This window comes from Notothenia rossii (genome assembly GCF_949606895.1).
Source record: "Notothenia rossii genome assembly, chromosome: 1".
Classification (NCBI taxonomy): domain Eukaryota; kingdom Metazoa; phylum Chordata; class Actinopteri; order Perciformes; family Nototheniidae; genus Notothenia; species Notothenia rossii.
In genome coordinates, this window is record NC_136912.1 from 90,616,802 (window position 1) to 90,636,343 (window position 19,542).

General features: G+C 40.6%; 2 protein-coding genes across 3 annotated transcripts in view; both read right to left on the reverse strand.

The window, feature by feature from the left end:
* Window positions 1–1,424: 1,424 nt before the first annotated feature.
* LOC307021176 (guanine nucleotide-binding protein subunit alpha-11) overlaps window positions 1,425–19,542 on the reverse strand; it is a 46,835-nt gene continuing 28,717 nt past the window's right edge. For both annotated transcript variants that reach the window (XM_079653033.1, XM_079653032.1), the window contains 2 exons: window positions 9,824–9,977; window positions 1,425–6,019 (listed from right to left, as the gene is read on the reverse strand). In XM_079653033.1, the coding sequence (XP_079509159.1) occupies window positions 5,829–6,019; window positions 9,824–9,977 (345 nt within the window). In that variant the 3' untranslated portion in view covers window positions 1,425–5,828. The remainder of the gene's footprint in view (window positions 6,020–9,823; window positions 9,978–19,542) is intronic.
* Window positions 14,421–19,324, reverse strand: LOC307021168 (uncharacterized protein). Its single transcript, XM_079653018.1, has 2 exons — window positions 17,007–19,324; window positions 14,421–16,648 (listed from the first exon to the last, which is right to left on the reverse strand). The coding sequence occupies exons 1-2, from the start codon at window positions 17,401–17,403 to the stop codon at window positions 14,571–14,573; spliced, it is 2,475 nt and encodes an 824-aa protein (XP_079509144.1). The 5' UTR covers window positions 17,404–19,324; the 3' UTR covers window positions 14,421–14,570.

Consider the following 19,542-nt stretch of genomic DNA (forward strand, 5'->3'; position numbering starts at 1 on the left):
TATCTATTCACATTTTAATATATTCTCCCATATTCATATTTATTCAGGATTTCATGTATAATTGAAAATCAGAAAGACTGAATTGGTACTTTATCGTTACAGTTGCTCCATTTTATAATAACAAAACATTAAAGTTGGAGAGAAGTAAAAGTAATTGATGTACTTAATATAAATAAACTGTATAATACAACGTGTATATTACAATAAAGTAGTACATTTCATTATATTAAAGCTGAAAATGGTTCATATGGTTAAGTCCTTACCGAAAAGTATTATTAAGATACACAATATTGCATGACAAAATGCAGTTGAAGCTCAGTCCATAATGCTACACACTAAAAATATTAAATTAATATTAATTACAAATATTATTCCATCATTATAACTTTTACTATCAGTTCATTGCACCTTATACTAGGCCTATATATTATACCTCATACTAGTATAACATTGCATACTATGTGAAGATGTTATACCGTCTTACCTCATAAAAAAAACAAAAAGTTTCTATTTTGCTAGATCAATACAGATTAGTATCATATTCATAACTAAATCAGTTTTATTCTGGCACATATAGACTGGCTGCTTTAAATTCAACATGTATCCTTATTTCCTAACTTTGCCCTTATAACTACTGTGAAGGAAATAACATTTTTATACTTTAATACTCTGATATACACTTTTTCTAATAGTTGCAACTTACATTTTATTTTAAAAGTTTGAATAATTACTATTTCCCCTCACCAGGTCTCTGAACATTTCTAACATTTCACAAATAAAAGGTGTCCGCCATAATGGTTAAATAAAAATATTTTAAAAAAAGCGTTGATATAAATAATTGTTTAATACCTTAGTTGTTTAACCCTTAGATGCATGAGAGACTGGACCCTACACTCTTCCATAAGTGGGTCAAAAAGGACCCGTATTAGAATAATGTTTTTATGCCATTTTTGTTAAGAAAAATCACTTGTATAATATTTAGTATTATATTTTGGTTCACACTAGAAATATTTTATTTTTCACTATTTATAAATTTGACATTTTGAAAAAACACTTTTTCCCATAGGATTCCATAGAAAATGCATGCGGGTAATTTTTGACCCACTTATGGAAGCTTGGGCTAGTAATACAAAAACTACAATTTCCAAAAATGTAAATAAAAATTTTGAATGGCATGATATCCAAAACATGTTTTTTGAGGAATAGCTGGAATATGAAATGATAAAAAAAATGTAATTTCAAAGATACTTCCAGAAAACCACCTCAAAAAGACCCACTTATGCATCCAAGGGTTTTAAGAGAAGAAATACTAAACCATTGGATTATATTATTTTCGGTATCAGACTTGAATAGTTTGAAAGTGGTATTATCCTTTAATCACAACACAAACAGAATGCAAATAATAAAGTACAAGGATGCAATAAGAGAGTATAGGAACATATTTTATTCCAATTTAAAACATTTAAAGGAGAAGGCTATGAAAATCATTTTCATGTTTGAATGAGGTTCAGGCAACAGTGGTTGAAATGAAACATACAAAAGAGAAATATGGCTAAAATACTGTAAATCAATAACCATTAAAGACCCTTTTTCATGAGGGCGTTGCATGAATACAGTATCTCACCCCCCCCCCCCCCCAACCTGACAAACACATGCAGTAAAATGACATTTATCTTAAAAACAGCAGTTCATCATTAATCTTAAATATAGAATAAAATTGTCCTTTTTTTTGTTTGTTAATTAATCACATGTGTTTATTTGTTTTAAAAACTGGACCAGGAAATTCACCGGCCCTTTGATTTTTCACAACATTGGCACTTGTCAAGAGTCTGGCTTTACAAAGAAAGGGGATTGGCACACTCATTGTACATAATTTACATTTGGTATACTTAAAAAAAAGAAAAGAGAAAGAAGAAAAAAAAAAAATCAAACAAAAACACATTACTTTCAATTTGTACACCACTACACAAAGTTTATGTTTTACTCTTTTAAAAAAGTCTGTCATCTTAAGTGGTCCTAAATACACGTGTTAAGGTGTGTCGACCTCACAAAAGAAACAAAAAGATGCAAAGATAGCTTTTTAATATCACCGTATGTCCATCCCTCGAATCAGAATGGATCTCAAGCTTAAGCAATAGCCATCAAAAGTGTACACATACATACACACACACGCACACACGCACACCTCGGAGTACCAACGAGTGCTTTAACGGACGTCTAAGTTGCATGAATGCAGCGGTGCAGCTTCAGTGCCTTCGACCCGGGGAAAGATACACAGTCCAATAAAGTAAATCGGGGAAAGAGAGCGGAGAATGGCGGACATGTAAACACAGTATTCATTCTACCGATTACAACCACCAACATATTACATAATGGTCATTTCAGTACCTTCACATGGCAAGTCTTTCAATAAATACAGTAATACTGAGGCTTAACACACAAGCTTCATTTGGAAAAGAAAAGACACCAAAAAGGTAAAAGTCAATTAGGAATATTTCGCATCTTTTCTGTGTCGGATGTTGTTTGGCACTCTGTGTACTACTTACATTTCATAAAAACCTTCTAAATAACACACAACCGGGATGCAACTAGAGATCATTTTTATTTCCCTCGATTAATCAATTAGTTGTTTTGTTTTTTTAAATGTCAGAAAAGGGCGAAAAATGTTTCCTGATGCCTGCGATTACCTCCTCAAATGTTTTGCTTTATCCACAACTCAAACAAATTCAAATGTTACGTCATAGAGAAGTAAATAAATCACAAGATGTTAACATTTAAGACTTTTTGTGTAAAAAAACAACTCCAACAGACTCCTCAATTATCAAAATAGTTATCTCGTTGCTAAATAATGATTAAAGTTTGCTGAATTAATGCAGATTAAAGCAAATCAGTGGAAGTCAATGGAAAGGATTTCAAATTAACGACCCAGCTCTGCTCGTATCACTGGTCGAGTAAAAATGTGACGTTTGTCTTTGTCTGTCCTTAAGGTTATTAAAACTGATGCAACAAGGTTTTTTTTAAAAGAGTACGACATCCTGCCAACACTGGTCCCCGTAGTGGTCACCTTCACTTTGTTAATCGCTCTCATAGCAGTCCATTCAAATCCATTTGTTGCAACACACACACACACACACACACACGCACGCACACACACAAACACACACACACGCACGCACGTCCTCCCAGCAGTGAAGCAAAACACAATACTCCTTTCCAAACTCAGCTGGTTTAATCCACTGACAAACATGCACAAGCTCTTCATTTCAAACAAAAGTGACACCCACAGGATGACTGTCAGCGAGGAAGTGTACGAAGCGTCAACCTGGACTAGAAGGCGTTTAAATGTCGGCTGAAGCACCGAAGATTAACCCACTACAAATACAAGATGGAAAAACAAGATCTCATCAGAAATTCACGTCAAAGTCAGAAACCTCTCCAACATTTTTTTTCAACTCATAGAATGGCACTTAGCATAAACATCCCTTCTTCATTAATGTGTCTGAGAAAGATTTAACAACATAATTTACACATGTGCACCAGAGAAGATCCCTCTCACTGGGTGCACGGGACTACAAATCCTAAGCAATACACAGGGCGAGTGAATGTCTCTAGAACTTTTCAGATCATACTACCTTTTGGTTGAAAATACGATTTATATTAATTTGTAAACCTTTTGGCAAACAATTTAAGATACAGAGAGGGAGGGTACGGATGGATCTGTAATCCAAAAAAAACCCACTGCCCTTCAACCAATGCGAAACACTAGAAATTAGAAGACATGCCACATAGTGGAAAAATATTAGAAAGCCAAGAAAATCAGCACATAATCCATGTAAGTGTAAGAGGATGGTTAGATTCGGCATGACGCTATAAAATGTGCTATTGCACCTTGGGAAACCCTACTTCTTCTCCTCTAGATAGGCCTGAAGATAGCAAATAAAGGACTGCTGCACCCCCCCCCCCCCCACCCCCCACACTCTCCTTCAATGAACCTGAACACACTCTTGATTTAAAGCCCCCTCGTTAATTAATTAATTGCACCTTTTGCTCTATGCCGTCCATAAGAGTCCTTTCATTTCTACCAAAGCTGCTAGTAGTAGCCCTTGTGATGAAAAAGTTATGAAAACTTACCTGAATTACATCGTGAAGACAAAACATAGCCATCTAACAGCTGAATGGAAATATTAGAACAACGACCAGGCAAGAGACACAACATGGGATTGGAACCAATAAGCCAAAACACATATCCGTAAGAATTACCAAAAAACAAAAGCAAGCATCTTCGACAGTAAATATCCAACCACTACGTTTTTAATCTTTCTTTTTCCTATTTGCATAAAGCACAAGCCCGACATGGAAACAGTGTTTTCTTTTCCCCATTGTCAAGCGTTTCAAAACAGAACTGCAACAACTGAATATATGAAGTATCGTTATAAAGATAGAACACTTGTCCATAAAATCGTTTTTTTTTACAGCAGTATAAAATCTCCTCCCGTCTCCTTGGTTGGAAAAAGCTGAAACTAGGGAGGAAGTCTCACTGACTGTACCGACAACACTTAGATCTGATAAATTAGACGTACAAAAAAAAAGAACTATTTACTCTCTTGCTATCCGTTATCAAATGTTGGCTGAATAATATGGCAAAAGAAAGAGTTGATTCGGGAGAAAAAGCATTATCAAGACCAACTGGTGATTTAAGCTAAGTGTCAGCGCGTCGTCTCCTCGACAACAGACTATTGCACTGCTCCAATCTGGTGTCATCACTCGCTCGTTGTGCACAGGAAGATTATTCTCACCTTCAAAAAAGGGAACATAGAAAATAAATTACAGTACTAATACATTTGTGATTCAGACAACAGTCGACGTAAAAAAATGCCACACAAAGTGAGCCGTTATGCCATCTACATATTCATTATTCAAGCACTTCATTTTGGCAATACCAGTTTCCAAATTGTGTTAGCATCTGAGCCGCGTAAAGGACCAACGGGATACTGGCAAATATATTTACAGAAACAAAAAGGAGGTGTTTGTAATTTGTCAATGTGATGATGATATACAGTATGTGAAAGCCAGTAGTGTTGTCTCTTAATTCTGTGTGTCGTAATGCATGTTTGAAACGAGGGGAATGGAGTATATCTTCGAGTAGTCATCTTCAATTTAAATGGAATTGCAGAAAAAGCAGATATATGATCGCTAAGAAGAAGCTGAAAAAGTGTACAGAGAATCGTCTCTGTGCAGCCCTCACTCTGTGTGAGCAGCATGACAACTTTATTTACATTCAACAGAGCTTCTGTGCTCTGATTTGGGGCAAAAAAGGAAAGAAAACAAGACCCGGGAAAAGCGAGTACCTCACTGCCCCCCCCGCACTGCGTGATGATATATTCCTATCATCGTAATTAGTTACCCGGGGTCTGCAGCCGGCCCTCCTCTGTAGTGTATAACATGCACGGGTTAAATAAGAACAAGGGGAGAGAGCCCTTTTCCCATCAAATCTACCCAGAGAAGCCTCGACCCACCTGCGACACACAAGCACTGGTGATAATGTAGTGTAAAAGAAATAGTGTGAGCCGTGTCCAGGAGAACCCCTAGAAAAGGGGACAAATGGGAGAGTTGTATTTGGGTTTTGTAAAAGCGGAACCACAACACAGATACAAAAATGTGAAAGTAAGGACAGGACATATGTAGTGTTGGTCTGCTAAGAGTGAAGTGTGTTTCATGCAGATGTGTGTGTCTGTAGAAGTGGACTCTGCATTGTGTATGTGGGGGGGGGGCTGCAGGTCACTCTCTCTCTCTCTCTCTCCTCTCTCTCTTTCGCTCTCCCTCTCTCCTCACACCAGGTTGTATTCTTTGAGGTTGAGCTGCAGGATGGTGTCTTTGACGGCGGCGAAGACGAAGCGGATGTTCTCCGTGTCGGTGGCGCAGGTGAAGTGGGAGTAGATGATCTTGTCGCTGTCGGGGTTCAAGTCCACAAACATCTTCAGGATGAACTCCCGGCCCGCCTGGGCGTCCCGCTGAGGACCTGGAGGAGGAGACGGGGCATTGTTTTTAGCTTCTAGTGAGCGGCACGTCAGCATAATAAGATAAGATACAACTTTATTAATCCTGAAGGAAATGCAGGTGTCAGAGCAGCAACAGCAATACAAGTGAAACACAGGAGAGGACAGAGAGGAGTAAATATAACAACAATAGGATTTATTCATTTAGAATATATTATAAAGTCACTTTAACAGAACTAGCCTGAGCCACATCATTCATATGTTAGAGGTCCAGTTATAGGCGACAGTTTGCCTGCTCTACTCTAACAGTGTTAAGATCATAAACATTTTCTCTGTCTCTGTCGACAACAAACTCTCCCTTACCCCTGTACTGTGGACCTTTGCACATTCCTCTGACAATTTGGCACATTTCTAAACAATGCTTCCAAGTCTAATCAGATATACTGGACATATTTTTCACAGTAACTTACCAATTATTTGTGTATTTTCTAAAAATTGTAAATGTAAATGTTTTGTTTATTTTAGGTCACATTCACACCAGCCTTGTTTAGTCCGGTTGAATCGAACCCTGGTGCGTTTAGCCGCTTGGTGCGGTTCGTTTGGGTCGGTGTGAACACAGTCCGAGACCTCTGAAGTGAACTGAACAACCGGACTCTGGTTCGCCTAAAACAGGTGGTCTCGGACCGCTTGCTAGTCAACTCTGGAGCGGTTCATCGCTGGTGTGAACGCAGTCCGCACCAAAACATAGTTAGCTTAGTATTTACGTGTCACAAAAACGCGGGTGTCTTCAGAATAAAGTAAAAACAACTATCAAACTAAAAACTATACATAAAAGTCAGAGCCACCTGCCGTCGGTGAAACCCCCTCCTTACTGCAGAACGTCTCATTATATGTGTCATAATGTTTTGTATCGCACGTTGTCTGATTATATAACCATATGCGCCGTTGCTGTTGATATGCTCTCCAGATTAACAGCAGCATGAGAATAACCTGCCGACGCTCCATGGCGGAGGCTCCGGGATTTGCGTTTTTACCCCCGTAATGTCTGACCAATTGTTGAACAGCGTTTCCGAGCACATGACTTGTTTGTTTGTAGCCTTTATTTAGCCAGGTAAAATCCCATTGAGATCAACAATGTTTTTTTCAAAGGAGACCTGCAGCACATCGGTTACACATAAAAACAACAGAAAACAAAAAGGACATCATACAACATAATTACAGGGGTACAAATTACAAACAGACTTGTGTTTAAAGTTTATAGTCCGATTGAATTTTGACCGTTTGAACGCAAAAAAACCTTCTGAAAAATGAAACAAACTGTCGTCTGGTGCGCACCAGGGAAGCGGGCTATTAGGTGCGAATGCGACATTAATCTCTCAGTTTATTACCTTCTTTTTTTAAATTATACTTTGTTTGTATTTACCAAATATTTGTTATGTTTTTTTCAATGTATCTTTTTCTTCCACTGTCTCCTCTTTTAGAGGTAGAACAAATACTCACCTGTAGCTTGTGTAACTGTCTTTCTTTCTTTTGTTATATTTGATCATACACAGATAAACTACTACAAGTTCAGTTTGCATTGCAGTACAGCCTTATAGCCATAGGGTGTCACTGTTCAATCAGAGATACACATGAAAGGTTTCTGTGTGTAAGTAACTGGTTTGGTTTACATTATGGTAAAGGCTAAAAGACATCCACAGCATTACTGACAGACCCTGACCGAAGGCTGAACTCCTGCCCTGTTTGGATAATTCATGAAATAAATGCTGGAATTAAATTCACTGCTGAAGCTCAGCGAACACACTCCTGCACTACACAACCATTCAGGGACACCATATAACAAGTATGCATTTATTAAAGAAGTCTAATCAATTCTATACATAAATTATATCTAAACTATGCAACACTGACTACGCTTCTAATATAATGTGCAATAATTATTCAAGTATGCTCCACTCACATCACTTTTGCTATTAATACTGCTTTAAACTGTACTTTTCAAGCAATGTTCTTATGCCTTTCAGCATTAAAAACTTAACCACAGCGCCCATTTTCAGCATCACTATAAAAACACTAATGTATTTATTGTATATATTTTAGCATAATGTCCACATTTGTACTCCAACTTCTCTAAGTTTACTTTTAAATGGAGCCACTGTGACATGAATGGGGCGAAGCCTGCGAGCTAGTTCAGGCAGTCAACTCGAGCACTTATGCTGCATTCATACTAGGGCTGAACGATATATCGTGTCATGGCGATAACCGTGATATGCGCATGCGCGATATTCGCATCGCAGGGACGTGCGATTTTATAAATTTTTTATAATATATTTTTTTTCTTTCTTTCATTTTTAGCACGTACGATATTAAGTAGGTACATTAACTCAAACACGTCATGTTACAATTATTTTGCTGCTTGCTACAAAAGGAAAAACTTGCACGGCTCTCATGTCAGGGGTACTTGAGTGAGTGACATGCAGGCTCTGACCACCAATCACAATCATTCTTGATCAGATCACAGCAGGCCCCGCCCCGCTAGTTTGCAGACCATCAAAACACAGGTAAAAAATGAGCGAGGCACAGGAGGACAATACCGGCGAGAATGAAGATTTACTTCCAAAAAGAAAAGCAACATCTGCCATCTGGAACTATTTTGGATACAAAAAGGTTCTTCTCTTCTTCACAGATGAACCCCCTTATTTGAGGGTAAGCAACATGCATTATCATGACATGTTAGATCATGACTTAAGGTATGATGAGTCTACCAGTTAAGATCCAGACCAGTGTTAATTTTGGCAGCTGTTTTTGATTTAGTCTTTAGACGAAAATTGTTATTAGTTTTAGTCACATTTTAGTCATTCCTATCCTTCGTAGTTTTAGTCGACGAAAACTCAAAACGTTTTAGTCAAAATGTGTCTCTATACTCTCTGAACGCTCCGTCCCCGGCAGATCTCTGTGTCCGCTACCGCGTGCATGTTAGGCCCCGCCCCCCGCACACAGAGAGACACAGGGAGATCGCTCTTCTGGAGTAAAGAGAGCGGAAATAATGATATTGCAAGTTAGAAACGTAAGATGCATTTTGACAGACAAGACAGACCCTTGGGGGAAAATACCCTGCATTTTGAATGTCTGATAGTCCACCATTAACACCTTAGTCCCGTCTCGTCTCGTCAACGAAAACTAAATATACATTTCGTCATAGTTTTCGTTATCAAGAATCTATTTTTAGCTCGTCATCGTCTCGTCTTAGTCATGTAAAAAAGGTCGTTGACGAACATTTTTCGTCATAGTTTTCGTTGACGAAATTAACACTGATCCAAACGTCCGTGACTAAAATCCTTCATCCGGTTAAATAGAGTTAAAAAAAACTCAATATATACCGCAGGGGAAAAAAATATATCGCAATGTCATTTTTTTTCAATATCGTACAGCCCTAATTCATACATAACGCCCCTTGCCACTCTACAACCAACCAAACAGAGTCTCCTTAATATGCCGCTCTATCTAACCTGACAGATCTCTCTCTATGCTTTGCTTGCTGCTGATATCGCTGCAGCTACTTCTACGTCGCTGCTGCTTGCCTGCCCCACCACCACCCCAGCTTCCACCCCAGCTTCCACCTGTAGGCTCGGGGGGTTAGTTATTTAATCATCACTCATCGTGTTATGTATATCTGTGGAGTGATGAGGCCCGAGCCTAGACGCCAAACTCAACTATACGCTGCTTCTAATAAACATATTAAAGAAACACGTGAGTTGTCTGACTGAAATGTGATAAAGTATATCTGATTTAAGAGAAGATTGAAAGCAGAAAGAATCTGGTTTTACCATCGAACTCAGGGAAGTAGTCGACCAGGTGCGAGTACATGATCTTCTCCTCCAGCAGGTCCTTCTTGTTGAGGAAGAGGATGACGGAGGAGTTTTGGAACCACGGATATGTGATGATGGTCCTGAACAGAGCTTTACTCTCCTCCATACGATTCTGACAGGGGACAGGGAGGGTGGAGAGGAGAGGGAACATAAACAAAAGGTTAGGAGACACTCCGAACACAAGACTGCTTCAGTTCCAGAGTTTCACTTCAAGCTCATCTTGGCTAAAAGAATTGATAATGATAGCTTCATGTTATCTATAAAAAATATATAAATTAGAGTAACGTTCTTAATTCAATGAATCTCTAACTGTCCCTTTATTGTACGTTATCTCTTATTTGGCAAATATTTTTACCCAAACCATGACTATGAGGAGCTGAGGAGGAAGTTAACGATCATAAGTATAAAACTGTTTCAAAACAAAGAGACTTAAATGTTGTATTCGGAGGATTTTTTTTAATCAAAGTGCTTTTAAAACACTAAACATTTGGTTGCTAATAGTAACGCATTTATGCTGTATGTCATTCAGTTGAATGCAGCATTCAAGGTGAATACAGGGTATTTTGTAGTAACGGATGAGTAACACCAAAAAATGTCAAAACTAAGACTTATTCCCCCAAAGCAAACAGTCTACCAATCCTAAAAAGTGGATCTGGAAGCCTCCTTATGTAAACTACTTAAAGACGAGAGCTGCTGTCTTCTTTCTCTTTCTGAACTGCTGTCGCTGCCAGCATCACTCCCACAGTTTAGTCTCGGCGAGTCTTAATATGATCCTGACCCGATGAAATCACAGATGTTTGAAAACAATCTCGTCAGGCTCGGACTGCTCTGAAGGGTCAAAGTCTCGCCTGTCAACGCGACCGGATAATCTGAGCAGACAGTGACGCCTGAACGCAGCACAGCCTTCGTCTCAGCTCTCTAACATTCAGGAACGGAGCTCAGTTACAGCACCAGTGTGACACAGTGGTGCAGGAATGAGTCCTAAAGCCCTCAAATGAGCACTTCCCTTTACTCGAAGACAATGGTTCTTTGGATGTTTGTTTTTTCAGTTAGAAGACATCAAAAAAGGTCTGCTGTTAACACAATCCTCGTTTTCAGGTTCATATTTGTATTTTGTGCTTCTACCGTTTCCATGCTTTAATTAGACCCTCCAGAAAAACGCGATTCTGCGATCGCAGAATTTACCGCGTAATCAGTAAAATGGCGCAGATTTTTAAAAGGCCGCATAATCCCCGCATTTTTCCACACAAAGTTGAGAAGAAAAAAAGTTAACTCGTCGTGACGTCATCAGCTCGCGCATCACAGAATGTAAACAACACTGTATAGAGTGAACGTGTGGAGCTCACACGATAGAGAAAACACCAAGATGAAAAAATCTAATCCATTTACCGACGAACATTTCTACTAAAGACCGGGCAAAAAGTGGGGGGAAACTATTCTGCACCCCGTGCAACTGTGTGTTGGAGCATAAGAGACAATCGACGGTGGCGACCCACTTTGGGGGGGGAGGGGGGGGGGGTGTGTGTGTGAGATTAAAATAGCCCAATTGCTTTTACAATAAATAAACATTGAATGTGTTTAATTGAATAGTAAAGGGGTTTAACGTTAGTGGCAGGTTGTGTGTGAGAGAGAATAAATAAGACAGCTCAATATTTAAAAAAATTGTTATTATTTTTCCCCGCATTTTTAGCATATTTCGCAACTTCCCGCATATTTCGCAACTTCCCGCAATTTCACCGCGTTTAATCGCATAATCAAGGACTTTTGCCCGCGTTTTTCTGGAGGGTCTATTTAATGTTCAAAAAGCTCTTTATTGTTCTCATACTGCCTGTGCTGCAGCACCTCTTTTCACCCTCTGTCTGAAACCAGAGCCCAGTCTGCTCTGATTGGTTAGCTGGCCAGCTCCGTTGTGATTAGTCAACCACTAAGAGATTTCCCACCTGTAGCTTATCGTGTATAATGTGTTGAAACAATAGCCGATAGAAGCAGGTTACAAAGTGAGTCCAATCAAGGCCAAAAAAAGCCTCTTAAGAGATGTTTATGTGTTGTTCTACAGCATAACGTGTCAGTAAATTACACACTTGTGAAGCTACATGTAATACAAAAATGGCAGTTGCTATGAAGTAGCGAAAGGACAGTACTTAACATCAACACTGTGACATTGGTCTGTTTATCTTAGCAGTGGTGACAAAGTCATGTACCCTGCTGTAGTTTTTGATGGCCTAACATTACCTTTTTGTATTGCATTTGAACATCTTAAAGTTGGTGTTAATATTTGGAGATTATCCTGCTGAATAAAACAATAAGTATCATAGATATTTGTTTGTCTCGATTTCTGCAATTATCCAAAATCCAACAAAAAATCCCATTGGCTTTTTGTCGAGCTCCATGCAGTCCTTTATTACAAGCATCAAAAGCAGATAACGCAGCGACCGGCTAAAATGAAAACATATTTCTGTGCCTGTGTGTACAATAAGGCCTCACGCCTGCGCAGGCCCAGTGCAGATAAAGTACAGTTTGTGTGCATTAACACACTGTTATCAGAGTGGACAAACATTGAGGCGGTGTATAGAGAGCGGCTGGCAGCTGGGTCCGGATTATGAGATGCAGCCGTCATATGACCGGGTCGGAGAAAGGGTTTGTTGTGAGGAGCGGAGGGCAAGCAGGGGCCGAGCACATTAGCTTTATTAGCCGTAATTCTCTCTGAGGGAACACACATAGACAAACTACATATCTGTGGAGTAGAGACATAGAAGGCCTTTCTGTTTTTTCTGAGGGACTAAGAGGAAATTGCCTTTACAATTTAATTGTCCCATGTCATGCTTTTCTGGTTATTACCAGTCCCCTTGTGTGTTATGTAGCTTTTTCCGCATGTAAACGGTCTACAGAGTCACAAACTCTCAAAGTACACCCTGTAGCGAGTAAAACTCTAACACAGAAAAGACCTGTCTGTGCTGCCCCAGAACGCCTTGTCGGGAATTTCTCTTTTTCCATTGTTTACTTCTTGGGTATAGCGACATATTTTGGGTATAGTGACGTAACGTCCGCGGAGCCATTACGTTTGGACCAATCCACGGACACACCATGTATACATATCTTCAGGGGACATTACATTGACTTGCATGCATTTCCTGGAGACTTATCCTAACCTTAACAAACACATGCCTAACCTTAACCAAGTCTTCACCCTAAAATTAATGATTCCCCTCATGGGGACCTCCAATTTGTCCCCATAAGGGAAGCGAGTCCCCACACGTGACTGTGTAAACAGATTTAGGTCCCCACAAGTATAGTGATGCTAGGACACCCACACACACCCACACCCACACACCCACACACACCCACACACACCCCCCCCCCCCCAGGCTGCGGGTGTGTTTCAGGCTGTGTCTCGCATGGTTGTTACATACCACATTGTTCGATGTGCTGTTGCAATACTGGTTTTTTATATGGTCATGCCAATAAAGCTTCTTTAACATGTCACCTAAAAGCTGGGAACAGTACATTGACGTATAATGAGCTTAGAAAATGGATACGGTGAACTTGATAGCAAACTGTTGCTTATTTAAAAATCTATTTACACAGCAAAGATTAGCCTTCATTTGAAGTCGTGTTTCTGGACACCTTCAGAGTAAGTATTTAACCCTGATTAACCAGCATGTTTACTTCTCTTGTAAGTTTCTATCTTTATGGTCTATTGCACTTAATGTAGCTAGTTTCAAGTTTGTACTTTGTTGGTCGAACGCACTTATTGTAAGTCGCTTTGGATAAAAGCGTCAGCTAAATGCAATGTAATGTAGTTTGGATAAAAGTGCAGCTAATTGTAATGTGACTCATAAAAACAATATGCATATTGGCTGGTTTATCCCCAGGAGCCAAAAAATGCTAAAAATTGGCGATAAGCACTTTTTACATTGCCAGTAGACAAGAATCTCTGTTGCTATTTACACTACTGGTCTTTTTCTGGTGTGTCGCATCAGCTAAAACAGACACGCTAAACAGTTTTATGAATTTTATTTAGTTTCTTACAAGCTTGAATAAAAAAAGTGTTTTGCAACGATCAGCAAGGTTAGATTACTGTTTCTGTGAATGGAGTCTTTCAATCAAGCCCGAGTTGTCAAAAAATAATAATGCATTCCTAAAGCAGAGCTGCCAACATTGTGTTATAGAAAGTAGTAGCATGCCGAGCGGAGGAAGGCAATTTTTTTTCCGGCGGGGGGTCCGAGGTCCGCCGAAGCCCCCAGAATGCCCCCTTATTTCATTTTTACTTTACTTATTTCTATTTATCTTTTGTATTCAACTGTTTCTATTTTACTGTAAATTGTATGTATATATAGTTCCCTATTCCTTTTCCTATCACCCTGCTGCTATAACATGTGCAATTCCCTTACAGGATTAATAAAAGTTATCTTATCTTATCTTATCAGAAGCCAGAGACTTTACATGCTCTGAGATGCAATCTAGGTCATATTAGGACATGTTTTTCTGCAAAGTAAATTTTTTGTGTATAATTTCTCCTTTTCCCTGTACTGTTGCACACAATTAAACACCAACATACACAAAAAAATATTTTTATTAACCGAACAGAATTCATCATGAAACAATACTGAACAATAACACATGAAAAACCTGTACACAGCCTTTTTTAGAACAGAGTTCAACTCAAGGGAACCTTTGGCTGTGACATGACCATCTGATCAACCTCTCACTTTAGATGGTCATAGGTTGCTGACTTGGCCTTGGCAAGAGTTGTCTTGGAGTACGCCTGCTTGTAGCAGACAGACCCCTTTGCCACCATGAATTGTTTGTGGGTAATGAGGTTACTCAGGGTCTCCATTCCCATACTAGGTCTGAACTCCGTTCTGTTTTTTGTGACAAGACTGAAGATGCGTTCGCAGTCTGCATTGGAATGGAAGATGCAGAGGATAGCCAGCATTACCTTGCAGAGTAAAGGGTACTTGAGATGGCCATTTCCATCCTTCAGCTGACTCATCAGGTGCCACTGTGTGTCTGGTCTGTCACAGCTGGTGATGCTTTCTGGCAGAGCATCGGTTTGGTAGGTCATGAATTGACCCTCAAGCTTGTCCATCTCCTCAGCATTCATCTTCAAGCAGGGGAATCTGCCTGTGAAGTACCTCACAGAATTGAACTCTGCGCTGTCCCGTGCAGACATGTCAGCCACAGAAGCATTCCGTAACACTGGGTCATCATAGGGAAACTTCTTCACCATGTACTCAACAGCCTTCATGTAGAATGCCCGCACAGCGCTGAAGACCTGGGCCAGCTGCAGCTCCTCAAGCTCAGGGTGATCTGCTATGAAGTCTCTGGTGTTTTGCCCAATGAACAAGGTCTCATTGCTCTTCTGGTTGCTTGGTTCCCTAAATGGTACCTGGTGAACCTTAGCAGCTGCATTAATCACCTGAGGCTTCACAAATCGGTTCAAGAGATTCTTCAGCTGTGTGGTCAAAGTCCTGTGTAGTACTTGTATGCAGGGTTTGTCTAGCTGCAGCAGAGTGTTGGCCTCATCAAATATCGGCAGGACCGCACTCAGAAAGTAGCAGTAAAGATGGAATGTTGGGTCCTGCAGATGTTGACATGCCCTCTGCACTCTCTGTTGTGCCCCTGTCTTGGGCTGAGTGGGTGCAGTGCTAGATGTCTTGGGCTGAGTGGGTGCAGTGCTAGATGTCTTGGGCTGAGTGGGTGCAGTGCTAGATGTCTTGGGCTGAGTGGGTGCAGTGCTAGATGTCTTGGGCTGAGTGGGTGCAGTGCTAGATGTCTTGGGCCGAGTGGGTGCAGCGCTAGATGTGTTGGGCTTTGCCGTTGCAGTCTTGGGCTGTGTGGTTGCAGCTGCTGGTGTTTTCTTTCCCTGACTGAATTTGGCTAGGTTTTGTTGGCGAAAGAGATAGCCTGCCAAATCAAACTGAGAATTGTCCTTGCTGCCGTTACTGTGGGTTGATGTGTCCTTGCTAACACTGTGGGTGGACTTGTCCTTGCTGCTGCTCTGCGTGGACTTGTCCTTGCTAACACTGTGAGTGGTCTTGTCCTTGCTGCTGCTCTGCGTGGTCTTGTCCTTGCTGCTGCTCTGCGTGGATTTGTTCTTGCTGCTGTGCCCAGACTGTTCTGACTCAAAGTATTGCAGCAATGCAGGCCACTGCTGCAACAACCTGGCGATGCATTTATCTAAAGAGAGCCACCTCGTACTTACATGTTTAACAATCTTTCTCATTTCCACTCCACACAGATCCTGAAATTTCTTCAGTCCCTGTTTCCTCTTGCTGGATTTGTCTAGGTAGAAGTATATGTCCACCAGCAGCTCTTCAATGGACACTGGAAGCTGAGCAGCAGCTTTTTCTGCAGCTAGATGAATTAGATGGCACGGGCATCCCAGCACATATACTGCACTGTTTTTTTTGTTGATGTAGCCTGCCGTGCCAGCTTTGAGTCCCTGCATCACCATGGCATTATCTGCCCCAAAACTCATGCAGTTGTCCCAGGATATGCTACGTTTCTCAAGTTCATTGTCAATGAGTTTGAATATGTTCTGCCCAGTAGATGCCTCATGACACTCTGGCAAAGATAGCAGTACTGTCAGAACACGCCCAAGTCCTCGATCAAAGTACTTCACAACAAGAGGATACAGCTTACAGTCTCCATAGTCAGTGCTCCCATCCGTGGCTAGGGAGTATGGAGCTGTCCTCATTGCCTCCGTGATCACAGACGCATCCTCCTTGGCAAGGGCTCCAACAATGGCGCTGCTCTTTGTGCGACCAGACCCATACTTTCCTGCAATTGCAATCACAAAAATATTGAATTGTATTATCATGATTATACTCTAGATTACACAGAATTGCAGAATTACAATCATGATATTAATCCTCTGTAGAGTAAGTTGGCCTAGGCTATTTCTTTTTCACCTTTACATAAAATGAAAAATGTTTATCAGAATGATACAGTATCAGTATAAATTAGCAATCATTAATTTGCAAGATTTAAATCAGATTATCAACCAGGGCAGTACTGTAACTGTTTTATATAGGCTAGTCTGTACAGATTGTAGAGTGTATTGTGACAGTATACAGATATAAATCTATGCCTATGAATGCTTGAGATGAATTGAGGCTATTTGTCATTTGAGCCTTACCAGCGATTTTCGAGTCCGGAAACATCTTTTTCACCAGTGGCCCGATGTGGTCGGCCACCGCGATCGGGATGTTGTGTTCCACCAGAAAGTCCACAGCGAGCACTTCGGCATTTATGACACTGGTGTCACTGTCAACCGTAAAGAAGCCCGCGATGGGCCTTGTAGCTTCCACTGCCGCCTTGTATGACGTGTGTTTAGCAGTCCTGGTGTGCTTTTCAACGTCGTGTCGGCCCCCATGCCTCACGCTAAAATCTGCCTTACACAACATACAGTAAGCGTGGAAGTCGTCCAGCTTCGACCGGGTGATGGTCGGCCATTCTGCGTTATATTCTAGCTTGAAGCGCTGTTCAGAAATTCGCCGCTTTTTCGGCGGAGGACAAGTACGTTCACCATCCATTTTTGATAGACTTCAACTGACAGCTCGCTCCGCGATTTCGCGGGCATAGTGTATTCACGAATTATCATTGGTCCATTAGAAATTAAGATAATAAAAACACAACACATATGTTAAATTATATAATGAAATAAAACAGATATTAATATTTTCTACTTATCTGTGCTATAAATGTAATTTTTGTATGATTCCAATTATCTTAAATAATTTTATAACCAAAATAGCTGAATTTGCTCGTGACCTGTTCAAACCAGTCTATGGTTCAAACAGAGAGGAGACAAGCGGGGTAAGGCAGCAAAGAGCGGCGCCTCACGTCAGATTGAGCAATCCCTCACAAACTGGATTAAACGCATGCCTTTTTCTCTCATTGTCTGTGAAATGTTTGTAGACACTCGTATTATGTCCTTTCTATCCATTGAGTAGGTAATGTATTTTAGGTAGGCCTATGTGTTGTAGTCTTGCTGATCTGACATAAACCCGCGGTGAAAAAGCAGAGGGGAGGCAAACAGTAGGCTATCTCTGTCTCAATGAGGAGGGCGTGCGAAAGCCTGGACACTAGACTCCATTAATCACTTCACGTCCCGATTTACTGAGATCATTGCTTGAGCTAAAATGCTTGTTTCATACGACGGGACAGAAGATAACTCGATCGACCAGTCACAGTGTGATTGTCTATGTTAGACGGCACGCGCCGTTGAATTTAAGAGAAAGGCTAGCGGAGCTAGTGAGAAATTAGCACCTCCTGTATAATGCCTCCCTGCTCTGTAACAAAGATGCTAGTGAGGAAATATCCCCTCCTGTATAATGCCTCCCTGCTCTGTTACAAAGATGCTTGATGGTTTTACCCCGATATATATATGTAACAGTATGTAACCATAATGATTTACCCCGATGAATCTGCCGCAGGTGTTTTAATGTTTAATTACCATATGTAAGGGTTCGTGCACAGAGGGGATTGTCGGGAAAGAGATGGCTGTTTGAGGAAGCTCCCATTTATTAACATTTCAACAAACAAGTTGCATATTTGCATAACGTATTCAAGTGTTAGCATTTATTGCAATAGTAGCTACAGAACATGTACTGTGCTGTGTAAACTGTACTGTATCACATAGTGTTTCAGACACACAAACTTTTCAACTTTCAAAATTAAACGGTGCGCTCCCAGCGCACGTACCGGCAGTGATCTAGAGCAGCGGTTTTCAACCAGTGGTACGGGGACAAACTGTCTCGCTCTCGTAATGTCTGTCTGTCTTGCTCTCGTTCTGTCTCTCGTACCACTCTCGGTTCCACTTTTACTTTTGCGCGCTACCTGTCTCACTCTTTTCCGACCTCCAGCTTTTCCTCCTGGAACCCGCCGCTTAAAGGTGGGGGTCCGCGGACCGGCCATAGAGCCCATAGAGTTAAAGGTGTTGGCCGTTAGCTGTAAAAATCCATAGATTAGCCGCACCGTTACATAAGCCGCAGCGTCGAAAAATGGGAAAAAAGGCGCGGCTTATAGTCCAAAAAGTACGGGTATGTTTTAATATACTCTATTGACTTCACATATTTTTCACATAGGCCTATCTGACTCTGAAAGCCAGCTACGAACCTCACCGCACGGCACTGGTCTACATGAATAGAATTCTTCATCAACAGCGGGAGCCAAAACAGCATAGCATCCTGGTAACAGTAGTGAGGGCATTACAAAAAAGAAGTACAGCCGATCCTATTGGCTCTTTGCCAACGCAAGGGACGAATCATAAAACGGCTTATATGTGAGCTTTAGTGCTGGTTGGATGTCAACACATGCACGAGGCTGCCAGCTCACCGATTCATTTTTCGATTTGTTAGGTAATGCGTAGGATATTCAAGTCAAGCGTAGCGGCGTAATTAGGGCCTGGAAATCGTATCTGCTACGCCAAAATCGTGTATGTTGGCAGCTCTGCTAAAGTCATGTTGATTTTATGCTTATTGCACTAAAGAAAATGTTGCAAAAAACTAATAAAAGTGACATAGTAGATGATTTAGGCTATATCAACCAGTAATGTTTAGACTGGTTTGTTTATTTTTAGAATGTATGTTATGGAAATTGTTTAAGTGAATCTACCTAAGTGTAGTTGATATAATGAAACACAGATTTTTGTGTTCTCACAAACACAAAAC